This window comes from Podarcis muralis, chromosome 16, assembly GCF_964188315.1.
Source record: "Podarcis muralis chromosome 16, rPodMur119.hap1.1, whole genome shotgun sequence".
Classification (NCBI taxonomy): domain Eukaryota; kingdom Metazoa; phylum Chordata; class Lepidosauria; order Squamata; family Lacertidae; genus Podarcis; species Podarcis muralis.
Window position 1 is genome coordinate 37,650,418 of NC_135670.1, and position 20,008 is coordinate 37,670,425.

Consider the following 20,008-nt stretch of genomic DNA (forward strand, 5'->3'; position numbering starts at 1 on the left):
CAGCTCTTGGATAGAAACTGTTTTTCAGTCTATTTGTCCTTGACTTGATGTTTCTATATCTCCTGCCAGAAGGCAGTAGTGCAAACAGACTGTGTCCCGGGTGAGATGAATCCTGCAGGATGTTGTTTGCTTTCCTAAGACAACGGGAACCGTACAGTTCTTCCAAAGATGGGAGAAGATGACCAATAATCCTTTGGGCTGTGGTTATGACCTTCTGGAGCACCTTCCTCTCCCTAGCTGTACAACTGGAGAACCAAGCACAAATACAGTATGTAAGAATGCTCTCTATGGAGCCTCGGTAGAAGGACACCAGCAGTCTCTCACTCAGATTGTTCTTCTTCAAAAGTCTGAGGAAATAAATTCTCTGCTGGGCCTTCTTCACCAGAGCAGTGGTATTTGCGCTCCAAGTCATGCCCTGATCGATAGTTACTCCCAAAAACCTGAATTCCGCCACCCTCTCCACCCGTTCCCCGTTGATATACAAGGGCTGAATGTCCGCCTTTTTTTCCCTGTAATCCACCACCAATTCCTTGGTCTTAGCCGTATTAAGAGCCAGATTGTTCTCTCCACACCAAACACAGAGCCGCTCCACCTCGTCCCGATAGGCGGACTCATCCCCTCCTGAAATGAGCCCTACCACCGTAGTGTCATCAGCAAAGTTGATGATTTTGTTGCTGGAATAGATGGCTGTACAGTCATACGTATAGAGAGCATAGAGCAGGGGACTCAACACACAACCCTGTGGTGAGCCGGTGTTAAGGCTAAGGGCTGTGGACATATGTGACCCTACTCTAACCCTCTGAGAACGTTCTGACAAAAAATCCAAAACCCAGAGACAGGTGGAGTTGGAGAGTCCAATCTTCTGACCTTCTGATCGGCAAGTCCTAGGCTCAGTGGTTTAACCCACAGCGCCACCTGCGTCCCAATGTCCTATATGCCGTGGACCAAAGGGACCTGATCGGGGCACCATACAACACTCAAAGGTTAGCTTTGTTGGGGCTTACCTAGCTCCATACGCAGTGCTGTGCAAGTCTCAAAACAGGTCACCTGGCAACACGTGAAGTCAGGTGACTGACAGGAGGGTGGCCCTGCTCACCTGTAAAAGTTGGCCCGTGGCACGTGGAGAGAGCCAGCTCCTGCCGTCTGTTCTACTGGGCTGTGACCTGATCTAAGGCAAATCACAACAGCAGCAATACAGCTATACAAACATATGGTTAATAAAAACAGAAATAAGGTCCCCAGTGCATGTCTGGGTGCATCTAGGACGCAAAAAGCTGAAGGATACTAGTTCAGGGCAAAGGAAACAGACATAGACTGCTACTTTATCAAGTCTGCCCACATCTCGCTTGAATGGAGAGCAGAGTTGGAAGCTGCTAATGATTTCAATCAGAAGACAAATAAAGCTTTTAGCTGGTTTAATCGATGGGTCCCCCTGACTCCCCCAGGGATCTTTCAATGCTGCTGCTTCAGGGGATGAAAAAATCAATTGAAGGCAGCTTCTCTTTCCAAGAACGAGCGGCTGCTTTGGTTTCTGAAACACAAAAATCCCTCACACTTCCTTCCACATCTCAGAAGCAAAGTGAACAAAAAAACAAGCTCCAGGGGGAACAAGACTGAGATTTTGCTGTGGACATTTAAATCTAAACAGACTAACTAAGCAACTCATCAGTCAGAAGGCAGGCAATTCACCAACTGAAACTTCTCGAAACCAGCTTTAAGGGAGAGGCATTTGCTTGGAAAAGAAGAACCCAGCCAACTGACAACGAAGTTAATCAGAAACCAGTTACATTCTGGGTCCCACTTGCCCCTTGGCTCCCTACTGCAGGACTCAGGAGCAAGTCAATGGCCACCAAAGTCAATTAAACACCAAAGCCCTCCAGTGCTTAGGGGTCCTGGGTGTCTAAAGCTCTACTTCCTCCCGCATGAACCTGGCCTTGGGCAATACACACCTTGACTGTTCTCTGCCCCAAGCAGCAAAATCCCTTGGACCAGGAACATCTTATCAGGAACAGGGTGCTTTGGGTAGCAGCACCATTCATCCTTTTTTCATGGTTTCTCCAGGAAGGCTCGCCTGTGACTGAATTTCACGTTCTCCCAAGTTCTTTTTTGTGCAAATCTTCTAGATCTTTAACATTGCTGCAGGGTTTGCTTTTTAAAAAAACTGCAACTCTACTGTTTTAACGTTGTATTATTGTTCGGTTTTCTGAAGCAGAAACAATTTCACATTAATGTTCCCATCCTAAGCACATTTTCTCTGAAGTAAGTTCTGCCTGATTTCGATGCAGTTAGCTTTCCTGCAAGAACGCTTAGGGTGGATCTACAAACAGGGAAAACGCTATAAGTATGTCATAAATTAAACTGTTATGACAAAAGAAAAAACCCTATGTAAAATTGCATAGAAAGGTTTTGTGCTCAACAGTGCCATCTGGTGTTACATGTTTATAACACATTTAAAACGTTGTTTTTTGACTAATGTAGCTGAGTCCTTAGTGTTGCGGTCATGAACTTCCTGTTTGTGACTGCAATTGTATGGGAGGAGTGCCTTCAAGTGAGCAGAGGGGTTAACCAATGGGGGAACACGGTGTGCACACACACATGTGTGAGAACTTATGGTGGTGGTGGGGAACAGGACATGTTCCCTTCATTCTGATCCTTTGGAATTGCCCATACCTTCCAATTAGGCCAAAAGCATTCATCAATTGCACTATGAGAGTCTTTTCACAGATATAACTTGAGTACATTAAATAGCCTCTAGCCCCTTTCATAACATGGCACATACTCATCCGGCGCAGTACAGTCTATGCTGAATGTCAGCAATTCTCTAGAGGTTCAGACCGCACATGCTTGCACATGCTTCCCAACTGGAGATGTTGGGAATTGCATCTGGGATGTTCTGCATGCTGCTCTACCGCTATACTCCAGCCTGCAACTAAACAGTTCAGTGGGGAAGCGCATCATTTGAAGAAAGAAGGCCCCATGGTCAAAATCAGGTATTGGGGAGGGGGGGGGAATCCCCCAGGTTGAGTCTTTTTCTCTTAGGCCACTTTCTCAGGCACCGCACATCTCCTGGGACAGAGTTATCTCTGCAACAACCACCTACAGTATGTTCCAAACTAATTATATCAGGGGTCAGCCTTAATGGGGTTCTAGTAAAACAAAAAACCATCAGCTGCAACTTCTGCCAGTCAGAGTTAGAAAAGTTAATTATTATTATTATTATTTGCACACCACCCTTCATCCAAAGAACAGGGGGCTCTGTGAACATTCTGAGCCTAGATGTTTGTCTGTGGTACTGGAACTGAACTGAGATCACAATCCTGCCTTTTACACAAAGGTCCACCTCCCAGTTCCTTTTCTTGATTTTGGTGGAAAGAGTCATTTAGCTGTTGCTGTTTAAACAACTGGGAGTCAAGATGCCTTTGGTGATCTACTTACTGCAAATCACCGAGAGATCTACAGGTGGATCCTCATCTACCGTCTGCCCATCCCTGTGCTAGAACATCAGGTAAGGGGGGAAAGCACAGCCCAGATCCATTGCTCCTCGCCTGCCCTTATAAAACATGCACCTGGGAAAGAGTCTCGTGCAACACTTGGAACGAAGGGGTTTTTAAATGGTTGCACAGCTGTGAAATTAAAATGCTTTGCTCCAGAGGCATCACATGTTCAGCTTGCGGCTCCCAAGCCAACACAAGTCACCCGTCAATCAAGCAGACGCCAGCCTTCTGCAAAGACCCTTCAAGAGCCACAACCTGTTTTTAGCTGTTGAAGAACAACTGACATTTATCTGGCCAGTAGCAAGCTGCCATGCAGAAGAGGCTGTGCTGTGAAACAGCATCCTCATGTGTTTTCTTCCCGTTTTGAGAGCTGCAGTATTTTCTTTTTTTAAAAGTCAGTAAGTTGCAATTCAAACCCCCCTTTAAAAAAAAAGAAGCCTGCACAGTATTTTAAAAACAGAACAAGAAGTCTGAAGAGCTGACAAGCTTTTTCCTCCCTTTCATTTTTGAAGGCAGTTTGCTAAACAAGGCGCAACAGCCCACAATACCATCCATTGGGTTTCTGCTACAGCAAACCTAAAAACTAGTCAATAGGTGCAATTAGCAAACTAAACCTAACATAGGAGATTGAATTTGAATTCATTATCTCACACCACCTGCACAGCAGCCTTCTAAGGTTGGGTAGTGATGTGAGCTTTTTTTGGGGGGGGGGTCCTGTGCAAACGTGGGTTATATGCACAAAGAAATTAGACTGGAAATTGTTCAGTTTGCACAGGAAACCTTTCTGGTGCCCAAGAGCAGGAGTTGAGAACCTCGGGGGGGGGGGGGGCAAACGCAGCTCACGGTTTCCGCTCTCTGTTGAGCCTTTGGGATTCTCCGCCCCCCTCTCTCTAGCTCTGCTCTGGGCTTTCTACCTGGCTGGTATGTTCTGAATGGGGATAATGTTTCTTTGTTTGCCTTGAGGGAGGGGGCCTCTGAAAAGGGTCTCAATCTGCCCATTTTTGCCTCTGGCCCCACAGACCACTGGCTCCCCATGTATCCCTGGAAAGGTGCCCAGAAGGGAATGCCACCCTGCAGCTTAAAAAATGCTCCCCTAGAGAGCGATCTAGTTTCCCATTTTTATTTTACCTGAATTTAGTAAACAAAGCTAGAACTCTGGAGCTGCCAGCCTCGCCTGATGCTGCATTTGCTGTTGGCAGGCACTCATTGCTGCTGATGAAATAAAGGAACGTTTTCTGCAGAAAAATTAAGCCCTGGAAAATTTTCCACCCACATTACTGAAGGCAGGTCAGTACTTTTATCCCCATACAGCAAATGGGGAGGTTGAAGCTAACAGAAAGCGTGCAGGAGAGTCCTGCCTAAAATAGTGCAGTGACTTTGCAGCAAGGATGAGATTCGATTAGTTCATCCTCTTAGCTACGATGCCTTGCCAATTTGACTTCTGTGGGGCTAATTCCCTGGGGCTGCAGCCCAAATCTTACGCCTCTGCATTTCAGGGATGACAAACGAAAATCAAAACATATTTTTCCTCTAACTGCTTTTGTGTCTGAGATTTGTCCATAATAGTTGCTGGCAGAACGAATTTTGGTCCATTATCCCCTTCCTAATCACACAAACGGATGCCAAGGGTTTATACACCACCCACCTTAGCCAATGGTGCAAAACAGTAGGTGTACTTTGTGCCCCCCCCAGCCCCACTTTTTGGAATTCTTTGCGGGGAGATTTAGTCAGCAGAAGCTCCCATGAGACATAATATATGCTAAGACCCCAGTTCAAATTACGCCAAAGCCAGCCTTCATCAACTGGTCTCTTTAAATATTTTGGGCTGCAACTGCCATGAACTGATTTGGTGGGCAGACGCCAGCCTCTCCTCTTCATCTTCTGCAATGGGGGGGGGGGGGCGCAGCATACTGGGGTAATGAACAGCAAGTACTTTGAATGCTACAGGCACATTGACAAGTCACAAACAGTCAAAGCTGCCTGCTTTTCATTGTTAACTGGGTACAAGCAATGGGCTCTTAGCTACAAACCCTTCCCCATTATGTTACCTGGAGAGATTTTGACTCACCACAGCCAAGTGGGTAGTACAAAGAAAGTTATGGAAAGAGAAGGTTTAAATACAGACCTAAGTAATAACTGACCATCTGCAGTCTCATTAATATGCCCCGTTTGTGGAATTCCCTCCCAGAGATAAAATGTTTGTTATGATCTGTTTTATTTTTTAGACAGCAAATGTAAACTGCTGTACAACTCAATTGCAGCAGCATGGGCTGAATTTTAACAGCATGCTTTGATTTTACTGAAGGTTGCTTCAGGGCCACTGGGGTGGAAATGCACAGGCTTTAAATAAAGCAGTATAAATGCAGCTACTGTAGATGCAAGACCTCAAGGTTAGGGGAAGTTGGGCAACCATTTAACATGATGGATGTCCATGTCCCTCTGCCCATTTTCCAGAGTTCACAAAGCACAACAGTTTAGAAAAGAAGGGTGTGCGTGGCACAGTTAACTTGTCATCCTGGAGGCTTATTCACACTGCAGATAACGGCGCAGTAGGCAAACACTTTTGTGCATTTACTTGCTCACTGACCCACAGGGCGCAATGCCACAAGGTTGGAAGATTACGCTAACAGTCTTGGCTACTTTGGGTCCCAGATGCTGTTGGAAGCACGCCCCCCCCCCCTTAACCAACAGTCAGGGATGATGACATCTGGGCACTTAGGCAGAATCTGTAACAATACAACTACAAATCGTTCCACACCAGGACAATACCAGTAACATTTACAAAGAATTTATCTCTATCACTCAAAGCAGCTTCACTTACAAAATGATGCACTCTACACATTAGGAAACATGCAGCATAAGTTATGAATAATTATTACTATTATTAGCACAGGAAACCTAGAAGGTTGCCTTATATCAAGTCAGACACTTGGTCCATCTAGTTCAGTCATGTTGGTACTGACTGGCAACAGCACCCAGGGTTTCAGGCAGGGGGCACTTGCAGCCCTAGGGACAGAACCAGATGCCAAGGAACTGAACCCAAGGCCTTCTACATGCAAAGCCATGTTCTGCCACTGAGCCCTTCCCCCAAAACACCCATCCTCATTGGGGAAGGTGGGGGTGGAGAAGGGGTCCACTTCTATCCCTGTGGGTAATGGTGTCTCTGCAGCTACACTCAAAACAAGGCTGGCAACAGTTCACTCCTACTATGGGAGGAAAGTTCAAGGAGATGCAAATCTTCCTCTCTTGTGGCATCATGAAGAACCAACCGCATTCCTACATGCACACTTTCCTCCTTTTGCTCACACTGAAGTGCAAATTGCACAACACCCCCCTGCACGATTACTGAGAAGTCTAAGTAAGTTCGGTGGAATTTACTGCTGTGTAAATGTGGATAGTTTTGCAAGGCGGGTATCTGGAACTGGCATAGATCAACGGACTAGGAGAGTGGCTGGGTGCTCATATTCACATACAGGTACCTAGTCCTGCCCTGTTGACTCCTATGGGAGGGCTGCAGCTTCGTGCCAGAGCATCTGCCCCCCCCCCCTTCTCTCCCAGACATCTCCAGGCAGAAGAAGGCCTAAGAGTGGCTGCTGTTCAGAGCAGGCAGTATGGAGCTCTATGGATAAATGGCCCAATTCTGAATAAAACATGGGGAGGGGCAGCTAAGCCCTGCTCTGCATTATCGATCACAAGATGTGGCACACACACCATTTGAATGGTAATGTGCATCAATTTGGGCGCGGGGGGGGGGGCTTCCTCAAATATATTTTTTTGGGAGGGGGGCTATTTCGACCCCTTGGAGTTGGCTCCTACGGAGGTATAAGGCAGTTTCCTAAGCCTCACCGCAGCGCTATCAGTTAACTCGGGATCGGTCTAACAAGCATTTGCACAAATTCAAAAGTTGCGGGAGGGAAGCTGGAGCAGCTGGGGAGCAAAACTCTTGGCCGGCCTTGCACGGTTTAATTCCCGGTTAACGGGCTGGAATAAAGCTCCAACCTAATTGCCCTCCTGGCACCAAGGTAGGCCGGGCGTTGTCCTCTCCAGCAGGGAAGAGGATGCCAGGGCAGAGACACTAAGCAGTTTGTCGAAAGCACCTACTGCGCTCTCAGCTTAACTGCTTCCTCCGCCGGCACCACTCGCGCGCGGGCCAGAGCCGAACTCGGAGCCGAGCATTCACACGTTCGCGGAGCGGAAGGGGGCAGGAAGCGGTTCTCCGCCGGAGGGCGCCCCCAAAGGAGCTCCCCTCCCGGCCGGGGCAGGGAAAGAGGGCGGTCGAGCGCTCACCATGGCGAAGCCGGAGAGCAGCGCCGAGGTGCGGCTGGAGGCTTTGAGCTTGGCCCGGCTGAGGTAGAGCTTCCGCCAGGACAGCGCCTGCATGGAGTGCTCGTTGAGGCTCATGGGGAGCTCCGGCGGGGCGCGGCGCGCAACGCGGACCTCGGGCGGCTGCTCGGCCTCCTCCGGCTGCTGCTTCGCCCCGCTCGCCCTCGCCGCAGGGCCCCCGCCGCGCGCGCCTCAGCAGCCCCCCATGGCGCCCGCCTCGGTGCGCCTCCGTCCGTCACTCCGCCTCGCTGCGCCCCGGCCGCCTCTCCGCAGCGCCTCCCTCCGGGGCTGGGCCAAGACCGGATGCGGCCCGCTGCTGCCAAGTTCCCCTCGCAGGCCCCTCCTGCACGGAGGGAGGGAGCCAGCCAGCGAGCCTGGCTGCCAACCGGCCTGCCGGCGCCAGGGAGCCTTTTACGCACCCAGATGCGCCCGGGCGCACGCGGGCCTTGCAGCGCGCCAGTCTCAGGCAGCGCAGGAAAGCACCGGCCCTCGGCCCCTTCTGGGGCACTAGCGGCTGGCCCTCTGCAGCGAGCTGCGACTGTGCCGGGAGGCTCCATTTAGCCGGCCTGCCCTGTTGGGTGGGATCCAAGGAGTCCAGGGTTGAGGGACAGCGCGGCTCTCTCGAGGTCGCCGTGCTCTGAACTCCCATCAACCCCAGTCGGGGCACAGGAGTGATGGGAGTTGTAGTGAAGCGGCCTCCCGCGGGGAGCAGGTAGCGGTAGTCAACCTGGCGCCCTCCAGATGTGCTGGACTCTGGCTCCCATCGGCACCAGCCAACCAACTGGTCAGGCTGGCAAAGGCTGATATGCGCGCAAAGAAGGGCGCCCGCCGCCTGGAAGACCAATCCTCTTCATCGTCGCTCCCCGTCGGGTACACTGCCTCTGAACATGGATGTTCCATTTAGGCAACATGGCTCACTGGCATTCAGCCCAGTTCTCCTCCATAAATTTGCCGCACCTATGCCCGATTAAGATCTCAAGGTGCAATTATGGTATTTCAGGACACGGCAGAGGGTTGGGGCGAGTGCATATCCTGGCCGCGGTGTCATCCGAGAAAAAGCCCCAATGACTGACATGTGTCATTTATTTTAGACTTTTTAAAAAGGGGAGGGGGGAGCCCCTATAGGAATCCGCCGGGAAAGCTATTTTTCGTTGTTGTTCCACGCTTCTCGTTGCCTTTTACAGACTCTTACAAAATGAAAGAGGAGCCGGCATACAAATGGAGCTCTTTCACATTTCCCTCTCCATTTGGCATAGCGCTGGGATTGTGAAGAAACGCGGGCTCCGAAAACCATGGCTACGGCACGCACTGGAGATTTTAATGAGCTGCTACTTTCTCGCCCCCCGCTCAGCTGGTGGCCGGCGAGGGCAGGCCGACCCTTCATTCTCGCCCTGTGGCAAAATGGGGAGCGAGTTCAGCGGGAGCAAAAGCTGCTGGAACAGCTTTAATTGCCTGTCTGGAGCTCCCAGCGACCATCCTTGGGGGCGGCTGCTGCTCTGCGGAAGGCGATGGCTCCCCACGTGGCCGGTGATGCCGCCTGGGCAAGATCCTGGGCCAGTTTATTCGGGACCCCAATCAGCAGAATGACACCGCAGGGCTTGTGCATCACCATTTGAAGTGAAGTGACACACACTGCAGCCTCAGGAGAGGTAACCCCTGAAGCAATTAAGTCCAGAGTTCTTACTGCACCACTGTCTTTAGGGCTGCAGCATTTACAACAGAATCCTTTGTACATTTACTGAGAAGTAAATTCCACAGTGGCCCTAGTAACAATGCAATCCCAATAATATAGTCAGAAGAAAATCATTGAATTCAGATAGGCTTACTCCCCAGTAAGTAGGTTTAGGACCATGGACACTACTGAACTCTTTAAAATGTGTCCCTACTTAAGCAGGGAGGTGTTTTAATTAAAAATTAAAAAAAAACTTTAAAACACTACCAGTAGCAAGCATTTTCTCAAGAGGCCTTGGGTGGTGGCGGAAGGTTTGCCACATCAAAGGACCCTCTTCTAAGAAAGATGCTAATCACAACATATGTGCTTTTTTCTTTAAAAAAATGTTTAGGGGTACTCTCATTTTGACTCAAGAAAATCACCATTTTATAGTTCAAATAGGGAAAAATAAATACAGTAAATGGACAAAAGTACAAAGATTCACAGAATGTTTAGGGGTATGCATACCCCCAGAAAGTTTTATCTAAAAACTAAAGTACGCATGCATCTTGTTTTAGAAACAATTGTTTTTACAAACATTGCAAAAACAAAGTACCGATTAATTCGTTTGACTGAAACCCACATGCTTAATCAACTAAGATTTCTTTAATGGGCTACAGTCTTAATATTCATGTTGTAACGTTCTGGATGTTTTCATCAATTATGACAGGGGCAGCCTGTCTTGTTTTGCCGCCTGAGGCAAACAGGAAGGTACCGCCCTGTGCAGGAACTACACACTGCCCCTGCCAAAGCCTTGCTTGGCCAAAGCCTTGCTCACTGGGATGGCGATGTTTCTGCTGCTGGGACAAGGCCTGAGAGATTGTGCAAGGCCTCTGGGAGATCTTGCTGGAAGCAGCCACTGCGACGTCTGGGGGGCAGTGGGGGGGGTTGCCCATGGAGGTACCCCTTAGGTTATCATTATTTATCTTGGGGTAGTTCACAGCATAAAAATACAAGATAAAAACACAAAATACGTTAGAATAAAAAGAACAAAAACAAAGCAAAACAAATAACCCCGTTCCCCACCAAACACATTTGAAATGGTACAGGATGTTAGTCAGCCCAAAGCCTGAAGAGGAATGTTTTTGCCTGGTGCCTAAAGGTGTATAATGGAAGGCACTAGCTGAACTTTCCTAGGGAGAGTGTTCCACAAACTGGAAGCCACTGCAGAAAAGGCCTGTTTTCTGTTGCCACCCTCCGTACTTCTTGTGGGAGAGGCACACAAAGGGCCTCAGGATATGATGGCAAAGTCCGGGTAGGTTCATATGGGCTGAGGTGGTCCTTGAGGTGTTGCAGTCCTGAGCCATTTAAAGCTTTATAGGTCCAAACCAGCACTTTGAACTGGGCCCAGAAACTAATTGGCAGCCAGTGCAATTGGGCCAGGATTGGTGTGATACGTTACTGAACCATCTTCAGAGGCCGTCCTACGCATGATGTGTTGCAGTAATCTGCCAAGGGCCTTCTGGCAGTTCCCTCACTGCGAGAAGCAAAGCTACAGGGAACCAGGCAGAGAGCCTTCTCAGTAGTGGCACCCACCCTGTGGAAGGCCCTCCCATCAGATGTCAAAGAGATAAACAACTACCTGACATTTAGAAGACACCTGAAGGCAGCCCTGTTCAGTTAAGTTTTTAATGTGTGGCATTTTAATGTATTTTTAATCTTTGTTGGAAGCTGCCCAGGAGTGGCTGGGGAGACCCAGCCAGATGGGCGGTGTACAAACAAACAAACAAACATAATAATAATAATAATTATCCTTGAGATTACCAGAGCATAGAAATAAATTAGGCTATCCCTGTCCAGATAAGGGTGCAGCTGGGCCACCAGCCCAAGATGATGGAAGGCGCTCTGCGACACTGAGGCCACCTGAGCCTCAAGTCACAGCAAAGGACCCATAAGTACCACCAAGCTACATATCTGCTCCTTCAGAGGGACTGTAACCCCATCAAGAGCAGGCAACCCCCCATCCATACAGACCAGGGAACTGCCCACTAGCAGTGCCTCAGTTTTACCTGGCTGCGTCAGTCTGCCTCAAGGACAGCCTGGCCCTGAATTATGGTATCCTTAATTCTCACCTCTTGATTTATCCTCCAGTTCATCTCTGTGATTACACTCTTGTGAGATACGCTCTTGTATTATGCAAAGTGGAGAAATGGCTCTCCATTCATGGTCAAGAACCTGAGTTTCACCCTTCTGGAAGGTGGAGGCAAACCTCAGCCTTTGCTTGGCAGTACTCACATGCTGTAACCAATAAAAGTTGTGGCCTAATTTTGCCCATTAACCTAAAATAACGTGTCTGTGTGTCTTATTATAATCCTATGTGGGTGGAGGGTCCTTGACTCACAATATGTGTGAGAGAACTGAGGGGGAAAGCTGATGTAACGCTTGCTAGGAAACACGTGCATTTATAAGGAAACAACATAGGCCTCTTGTTTCAGAAATGCTATCTTTACAGAGAGGCAAATCCATGCACATAGATCTGATCAACAGACTCAAAACTCAGATGAGAATTTATTTGTAGCCAACAGGTACTAATAAATCAATGGGTGGCCTTAGAAGATTAAAATATTAAACAGTTTAAAAATAAATATACCTCCAAGCGGTATATCATACACAGGCACACAATCACTCAATTTAATTTAAAAACAAACAAACCAAGAAAAATAAAACAAAAGCATAATAACATGTTAAAACATTTAAAACAAAACTTCAAGCACACAAAACTGGATTTAAGCACACAAAACACTGATTTTATGGCAGAGGTGAGGGCATTCTGTGGTATAGGAGCAGCAGCAGAAAATGCCTGTTTTGGGGGCCCTGCCCTATGAAATTCTGTAGGGTTCGGTGCTGCAGCCAGAATTTCCCCAAATGACCTAAGTGACAAGCCTGTGCAGGGGCAGCAGGTCATCCAGGTAACCCGGTTCCAAGTTGTTCAGAGCTTTTTATACATTTATTGGACATGGCTGCTCATCATCTGCATTATCTAGCCCTGTTATTTACAAAGGTAACACTGTTCCAGAACTTAATGTAAGCCACATCATGGGTTCCCCTGCTGTCATATATGCCATCTGCCAGCAGTGCCCTTACATCAGTTCAGACCATTAGCTCAATACTGTCAGCCCTGACTGGCAGCACCTCTCCAGGGTTTCAGATAGAGAGTCTTTTTAAGTTCTACTTGGGAGATGCTGGAGAGAGAACTTGAAACTTTCTCCATGCAAAGCAGATAGTCTAGCACTGGGCCACAACCCTTTTCCGTTTGTCCCTTCCGCAGCCTGCAGAAAATTGAATCCGACATTAGAAATGGCAGTGCCCAAAAACAAGCACAACATTTCAAGCACCAGGACATTCTGTTTCTGATCTTTAAGATGGTCATCCATGAACTTCAGAGTGAAACTTCAGCAAGAAATTGCCAGGATGGTAACTTACCAAAAAGTTTGGTACTATTCATTAGGGTCTGAATGGAGGCAATAGGTTCTTGCCCTGCTATAGGACAATGCAAAGATGGTTGTGTTGCCACCAACACTTGTCATAAAAGGTTCATGTGCTTATTTTGTACACATCGTTAAGCAAACGATTTGAGATTGTGTTTTTTGAATTTTATTCCCATTTAAGTCCAGCATTTACATTTCACACCCTTTAAATCCATGTACTGTATATGTATGCCTGCCAACTGAGATTCACACTGCATGTAGCTGATGCAGTGTTGATCCCATAATAAATTTAAGGTACTGTACTACAAGCCTCTTTTTAATCTTTTGTTAAACAACACATTTATCCTCCTCAAACAAGGTACAGTGGTAACTCGGGTTACGTACTTAATTCGTTCCGGAGGTCCATATTTAACCTGAAACTGTTCTTAACCCGAAGCACCACTTTAGCTAATGGGGCCTCCTGCTGCCACTGCGCCGCCGAAGCACAATTTCTGTTCTCATCCTGAAGCAAAGTTCTTAACCTGAAGCACTATTTCTGGGTTAGCGGAGTATGTAACCTGAAGCGTATGTAACCCGAGGTACCAGGGTATAAGGAGTGCTGCATGCACGTGTATCATTATCCAAAAATTTAAAATGAAAGCATGCCTTTTTCTTCAGAACTACTCGTTTATTCACAAGCAAATTCATGCAGATTAACTAGCTACCATCCAAGACACATTTACCTGGGAGTTCCAGCTAAGTGACATCTATCCATGTTATAGTGACTAACACAACAGCTAATTAAGTCTTATCATGTATTGTTTCTTATTTTTTATTTATTAATAACCAAATATCAAGAACTTAAACAATGTTGAAAGCAGCATAAGGTTGGGCATTATCTATGAACTTGTTCCAAAACATTGCAAAAAATACCTATTTTCCCATAAACCTGAGGCTGGTTTATATGTACCCTTTTGTAATAAATTAGCTGAATCATGGTCAGTATAGACCAAATCTCAATCAATTCAGATATAGTAGGATATATGCCCCCCCCTTTTTAGCTAGTATAATAACAACCACCACAACCACCTTGCTTCCATCAAGGTTGAACACATTCAATTGATCATTTTCCAGAATAATATATTTTAGATATCCAAGCAAAAATTCTTAAGGTTCCAAGGGGATATGATATCCTAACATATAAAAAGATATAAGCCTGAACAGATTTCCAGAATAGTTCTATTTGAGAATTCCAAACGATAGGTATGTGATTTGCTTTATTTAATCTAAATCTCCAACATTTATCCAATCCTAATTATACATTAAATTCAATTTACAAGGCATTAAATACCATTGATAAAGGGTTTAAAAACAGTTCTTTAGGTCTGCTGAAATTTTATGAGAATGGAAGTTGTCCCAAATCCTGCTGACTTTAGTGTGTTGCAACACACTTCATGCCATCATCTCTGTAGTCCTTACAACAACCTTGCAGAGTAGGCTATCATCACCACCTTCGTTCCTTTGCCATGTTGCAAACAGGAGGGCCACAGTTGAGAGCAGATTACCTGAGATCACCTGCCAGAGGTGAGGTGTCAAGAACTTCCTGGTTTCCAGCCCAGCCTCTGCCTGCACACAGATGCTCTTCCTCTCCAGGGGGGCATTGAGGGGGTGTTTTATGGGGGAAGGAACCACCCCTCTCCTCCAAACTGACACGAGATGATCCGTAGAAGACAGAACTTGCCCTATGGACCTCTAAGAGCACATTGTGCCTCTGAGGCTTCCCTGGAAAACAAGAGATTCAGTTTGGGAGGTGGGATTCTCTCTACACCCCAATACCCCCCCATGCCAGGCTTTCTGGATTATGGGATGCAGCGCCTGTTAAAAAGAGCGCGCGAAAAACCTCTTTGCAGATTGCCAGCTCTCTCGTTCACTCGGCCCAGGAAGAAATAAGAAATACAGGAGACCCCCCCCCCCTGCAGCTTCCACTTCCTGGCGGCTTCTGGGTCTCTCTGCCAGCCCGGCTGCCAGCCCCTCATCTCGCCCCAGTCCGCCCTCCTTGGCCTCTCTCTCCGCCCTCCCCAAGGCAGATGCTGCCAGGGACCCCTCCACCTCTCCAGGACCCTCGCAGAGCGCAGGCTGCCCTTTCCTCCAGCCCCCTCCGCCGCTCCTCGCATCCCCCCCCACCCCAGCCCTACACTCACGTGTACGTCCCCATGCACACGCGCAGCCTGCAGCGCCTGCGTGCTCGGGCGCACTCGTGACCCGCCAGCATCCTTCGCCAACATGCGCGCCGGGAAGGACCGGCCGCGGTCCTGCGCGGAGGGCGCCCCAAGCGCGGCTCTCCCGCGCCGCCGCCTCCCCCCCCCCCCGCCCCAGTGTTTACGTTCCGGGGGCTGCCATGACGCCTGCGCGCGCCCTCCCCCTTCCTGCCCGCCCCTCCCTCCCTCCCAGTATCCTCAATGCTGGGAAATGATTGTTGAAGGACTTTTTGCATAAGAAACACACACAACAAAAAACACAACAACAACCCCAAAGCCGCCCCCCCCCGACCGTCGACCGCCTCGCCTGCTGGGGCTGCCGCTTGCGCAGCTCCAGTGCTTCCTCTGCCCCCCCCCCCCCGCTGCTAAAACACACCCACCCACCCACCCCAGAAGTGCAGATTGCAAAATTTGCAAAAGGGGGAGGGAGAGGGGAAAAACTTTGCAGAGACCCGGATGGCCTTCTGGAGGGGTGGGGGGCTGGCTGCGGGTTTGTTTCTAGAGGCGCTCGGAGGTGGGGGGATCCCCCCCTCCCAGGGTTTCCCCTTCTCTTTCGTTTTGCAAGCCTTGTGTGTGTTTTGGGCCAACCCCCCCCCCCGGCAGGAAGAGCCCCGGCCGAACCTTTGCAGCAGGACCCAAAGGAGGAACTGTTGACAATTAAGAGATGAAACTCTTCAAAAGATGGAGACAGAGAAAGACTCTGGAAGAAGATTGGTGTGTAGTGATATGTTGTTGTTGTTATTGTGGTGGTGGTGGTTTGGGGAGTAGGTTGGGTTGGGGGGCGGAGAGGGGGGGTTGTTTTCAAGCGATTTTGCGGAGATGGTGAGCGAGAGGCTGTTTGCAGGGCGGAGGGGAGCTGCTGGCGTGCCTGTGTTGGGGGCTTTAAACCCCGGGCATTGTTGCTGGGTGTGTTTTAAAGTGCTTTGCAGGGAAACGGCGGCGCCTCTCAAGTGTGATGGGGGGGGGCACAGCTGGTGCATTGCATCTCCCCCCCCCCCCCAGTCTCCTCCTGCGAGCCCTCGATCACGCGAGCACAGAAGAGCCCAGGAAGCACCGCTTGCAAGTTGGGCTCAAACACGCTCTGGGGGTTGCTGCTGCCCCCGTAGCCCAGCCAGCGTGTTTGTTGCTGTGTGTGCCTCTCTTTTAAAAAAATGGGGGGGGGGGAGAGATTTAACTCCTTCCTGGCCTCCTTTCCCCCAAACCTTGACTGAAAACACTCCTGCCCCTCACCCCACTCTCAGCCTTGGTTTGTTTTGTTTTAATGCACTGAATGCCACGCTAGGTTTTGAAGAAACGGGGGTGTATTGTGGGAGGTTTGCAAAGTCGGGGGGGGGGCTCTAGCCCATAAATCCCATGTTACATAATGCAATGTGTTTTTTAAGAGGCTGGCTTCCGGTGTGACTAGGGAAACAGTTGGATTATGTAAATGTGCGCCCGGGCTTGCCTGTTTTGCGTTTCTTCCTGCGAAAGAGTTGCTGCTTTTTCGTTTCCAACGTACGGGCAAGAAAACCCCGCCATCGTGGGCGGAGCGGGCTGCCTAATAAACTCACCCCCCACATGGCTGGCTTTCCTTGTTGCTCGTTTGAATGGGCAGTTTGCTCCTGCGCCCCCCGCTTGCCTTGCCGGGTGAGATGTGCCCACCTGGCCCTTCAGGACCTGACGTCTCAGCCCAGCCCTGGCCACGGGGGGAGTCAGCAGGCCTTCAGACTACCGACTTGCAACATTCACGACTGAGTACCGTTCACACGCACACGCGTCCCCTGTTAATTTAGGGTTAGGAATCCTAGGTTGAGGGGTAGACCGCGCTCCAGTTGCAGAATACATTTTGCTTGCATTTTGAAAACTAGGCTGTTCCCGTCCCCCTGAGCAATGCGCTGCAAAAGCCATCTTCTGCCTTGCACGCTGCAAGCCCTCTGGGCCCATCCTTTCCCCTCCACGCTGATTTGCGCGTAGGACCTTATTTTTGTATATTTATTTTGGTGTCTACGTGTGGCTCCTGCAACGACCGAACTTCTAGTCTGTTTGCCCGGACCGCACACAGAGAGTATGTTTCGCTCCCGGCCGCCCTTCAAAGGAAGCGCTACCTCTACACGTTTTGCACGCGTATGCACCGACGCACACGTGTATGTGTTGTGTTCTCACCACCACCACCTTCCCCGTCCTGCAGCGATCGATCGGCAGGAGGCTGTACGACGAGGACGACGACCTCTCCGACGTGGAGGAGATCGTCAGCATCCGCGGCTTCAACCTGGAGGAGAAACTGAGGAGCAAAATGTACCGCGGAGACTTCGTGCGACCCATGGAGGGGAAAGGTAACCCGGGGCGCCTCTCCAAGGCCTGGGCCCGAGCGCCGGCTTGGGAGACCCGGGCGCGCCGCCTGGGCGCGTCGGGGGGCGGGGAAGGGGTTTCCCTACCTGCCCGGCGGAAACCCCCGACGGCTTCTTGGCCCACGTGCAAATTGCCTGGTGAAGTTCGTATTTCCCGCCAGCATCCCCTTTTCTAAGGGATCCGGTGACGAGGAGCAAGAGGGGAGGAGGAGGAGAGCGGGCTGGGAGAAGAAGAAGAGGCAACGGCTGGGGGACTCACGCCAGGGGAGCCCGGCCGGGAAGCGAACCTGCTGCAGACGTGCGCTTCGCGGGGCGCGCGTCCCTGGACATGCCGATGGCAGCTTGGAAAGGCAGCGCATGGGAATAAAGAGAGAGAGGTTTTTTAAAGGAAGTGAAATGATTTTGCACCACCGATTTCTATCCCAGCCGCAGCCTCCCCGCCCGGATATGTCCACAGCGGATGGCGGAGTTGACCTGGCCTGCCTTGACGCCCCTCATGCAGTGGAAGCAGCAAGGCTCTTGCACCCAGCCTGCTCCCTCCTGCCTGTCGGGGGACCTTGGGCCTCCAAGTGCACGTTCCTCTTCAATTCGGAGGTCGTGTGCACCCTTCCTGAACGGGTTTGGGTGATGCTGGTAGCAACTAGCTTCTTCCCCCCAGGAGGCTGCAGGATTGGCCTTGGTGTTCAGGCTTGGGGTACCTGTTTGGGTTAAGTGTTATGCAAGCAATTTACGGTCCAGTTCTTAGTTCTAAGCAATCCACTCTCCCAAGCATTCCTTTTGTGAATCTTTTTTCCTCTTTTCATGAAATGGCTCCTACAATGTAAGGCCCATTTAACTCAGTTATTATAATATGTAAATCTATATGTAAAAAAAAAATTATAGTGTTTTTCAGTGGAATTTTTTTTGTTTCACAAGTTCATCAGTAAGATGGAATAGGTGCCAATTCCAAATTCCCCATTTTTCCATTTTAGAATATTCAACAATAAATATAAATCACACACAAATCCAGTACAGTTTTCTGTGACTTTCCTCCCTGCTCTTCTGCAGTTTCTTATTTTTCTATCAAATTCTTACTGCATATCTTAATTTATCCTTTTTACCCATTTATCCTTTTTAATTCCCTTAGTATCTTTACTCCTCTTGTTTATCCTGTATCATTCCTGCTAATGTTTTCAGTTGTTTACAGTTTGTTTTCATATATTCAATAAATTCCCCCCATTTTGCTACAAAGAGTTTATCATCCTGTTCTCTTAATCTTCTGGTAAGTTTAATCATCTTTGCATATTCCATCAATTTTAGTTGCCAGTCATCTCTTTTTGGGGTAAGTTCCTCTTTCCAGTTTTGTGCATATATCATTTGGGCAGCCAGGGTACATACATAAATAGATTTTTCTGATCTTTCGGCACCAAGTATACCTAAAAGGAAAGCTGCTGGTTTTCAAACACAAGTTATTTTAAACATTTTTTTCAATTCATTATAAATAATTTCCCAGAAGGCTTTTGCACCTTACAGGACCACCACACATGAAAAAAGTACTCCCTCTCTTTTTACATTTCCAACATACCAGTATATTGGATTTAGACTTACACATTTTTGCCAGCTTGGTAGGCGTCAAATACCATCTATACATCATCTTCATGTAGCTTTCTTTTAACGTGTAGCATGCTGTAAATTTTAAATCTCCTTTCCAAAGTCTTTCCCACGCTGCCATATCAATATTATAGTCTATATCCGTTGCCCAGTGTATCATTGATGATTTAACCATTTCAACCTTTGTTTCCCATTCTAATAATAATTTATACATTTTAGACATTACCTTTTGGCTTTTCTTTAGCAGGTCTTCTTCTAATTGTGAGGTTTGAGTTGTAAAGCCAATTTTTTTATCAATCTTAAAAGTCTCATTTAGTTGATGATATTGTAGCCAACTTGTTAATAATCCACTTATTTCTTCAAAAAAAGTTAGTTTACTCTCTCCTTCCTTCTCTTTTAACAACTCCCTTTAAGTTACCCAGTCCTCTTCCATGTTCTTTTCCCCCCACCGCTATGGCTTCTACTAGTGAGAGCCACATTGGTCTTTTCTTTTCCAGCAAGTTTTTATATTTATCCCATACTCTGTATAGATGTTTTCTAATTATATGTTGGTGAAACTTTCATGGATTCCAGTTTTCCCATGCCACAAATATGCACACCAGCAAAATTTATTATCATGTCCTTCAAGATCCAAAATCTGCAAGTTCTTCAATAAAAACCACTCCTTTTAACCAGCAAAGATAGAATGCCTCATAGTATAGTCTTAAGTCTGGTCTGGAGAAGCCACCTCCTTCTTTCACATCAATCAATTTTTTGGGGGCCCTATCTGAAAAAATGGCTTCAAATAGTGGTTTGTTGGCAATAGATGCACCAGAGAAAAACCCCTGGGCAAGGTTCACACATAACACTAGTTTAATAAGCTGATAGGATAAATAATAATAAATAAATAAATAAAATA

General features: G+C 48.2%; 2 protein-coding genes across 8 annotated transcripts in view; one reads left to right on the forward strand and one right to left on the reverse strand.

Moving 5' to 3' along the window:
- LOC114586206 (calcium release-activated calcium channel protein 1) overlaps positions 1–15,294 on the reverse strand; it is a 30,890-nt gene extending 15,596 nt beyond the window's left edge. Inside the window, exons 1-3 of one of the 4 annotated variants that reach the window (XR_013391074.1) lie at positions 15,137–15,294; positions 14,501–14,717; positions 12,018–12,797 (exon numbers count right to left, since the gene is read on the reverse strand). Coding sequence is in view for 1 of the 4 variants with exons in the window: in XM_028709306.2 (XP_028565139.1) it covers positions 7,782–7,895 (114 nt within the window). In the remaining 3 variants the exon portion in view is untranslated. Of the gene's footprint in view, positions 1–7,781; positions 8,219–12,017; positions 12,798–14,500; positions 14,718–14,835; positions 15,022–15,136 lie in introns of those variants that run through there. The other 3 variants (XM_028709307.2, XM_028709308.2, XM_028709306.2) reach the window with 3 other exon arrangements.
- Positions 15,295–15,637: 343 nt separating this feature from the next.
- KDM2B (lysine demethylase 2B) overlaps positions 15,638–20,008 on the forward strand; it is an 88,344-nt gene continuing 83,973 nt past the window's right edge. For 2 of the 4 annotated variants that reach the window (XM_028709290.2, XM_077920834.1), the window contains exons 1-2: positions 15,638–15,907; positions 17,361–17,505. In XM_028709290.2, the coding sequence (XP_028565123.2) occupies positions 15,875–15,907; positions 17,361–17,505 (178 nt within the window). In that variant the 5' untranslated portion in view covers positions 15,638–15,874. Of the gene's footprint in view, positions 15,908–17,360; positions 17,506–18,276; positions 18,341–20,008 lie in introns of those variants that run through there. The other 2 variants (XM_028709292.2, XM_028709291.2) reach the window with 2 other exon arrangements.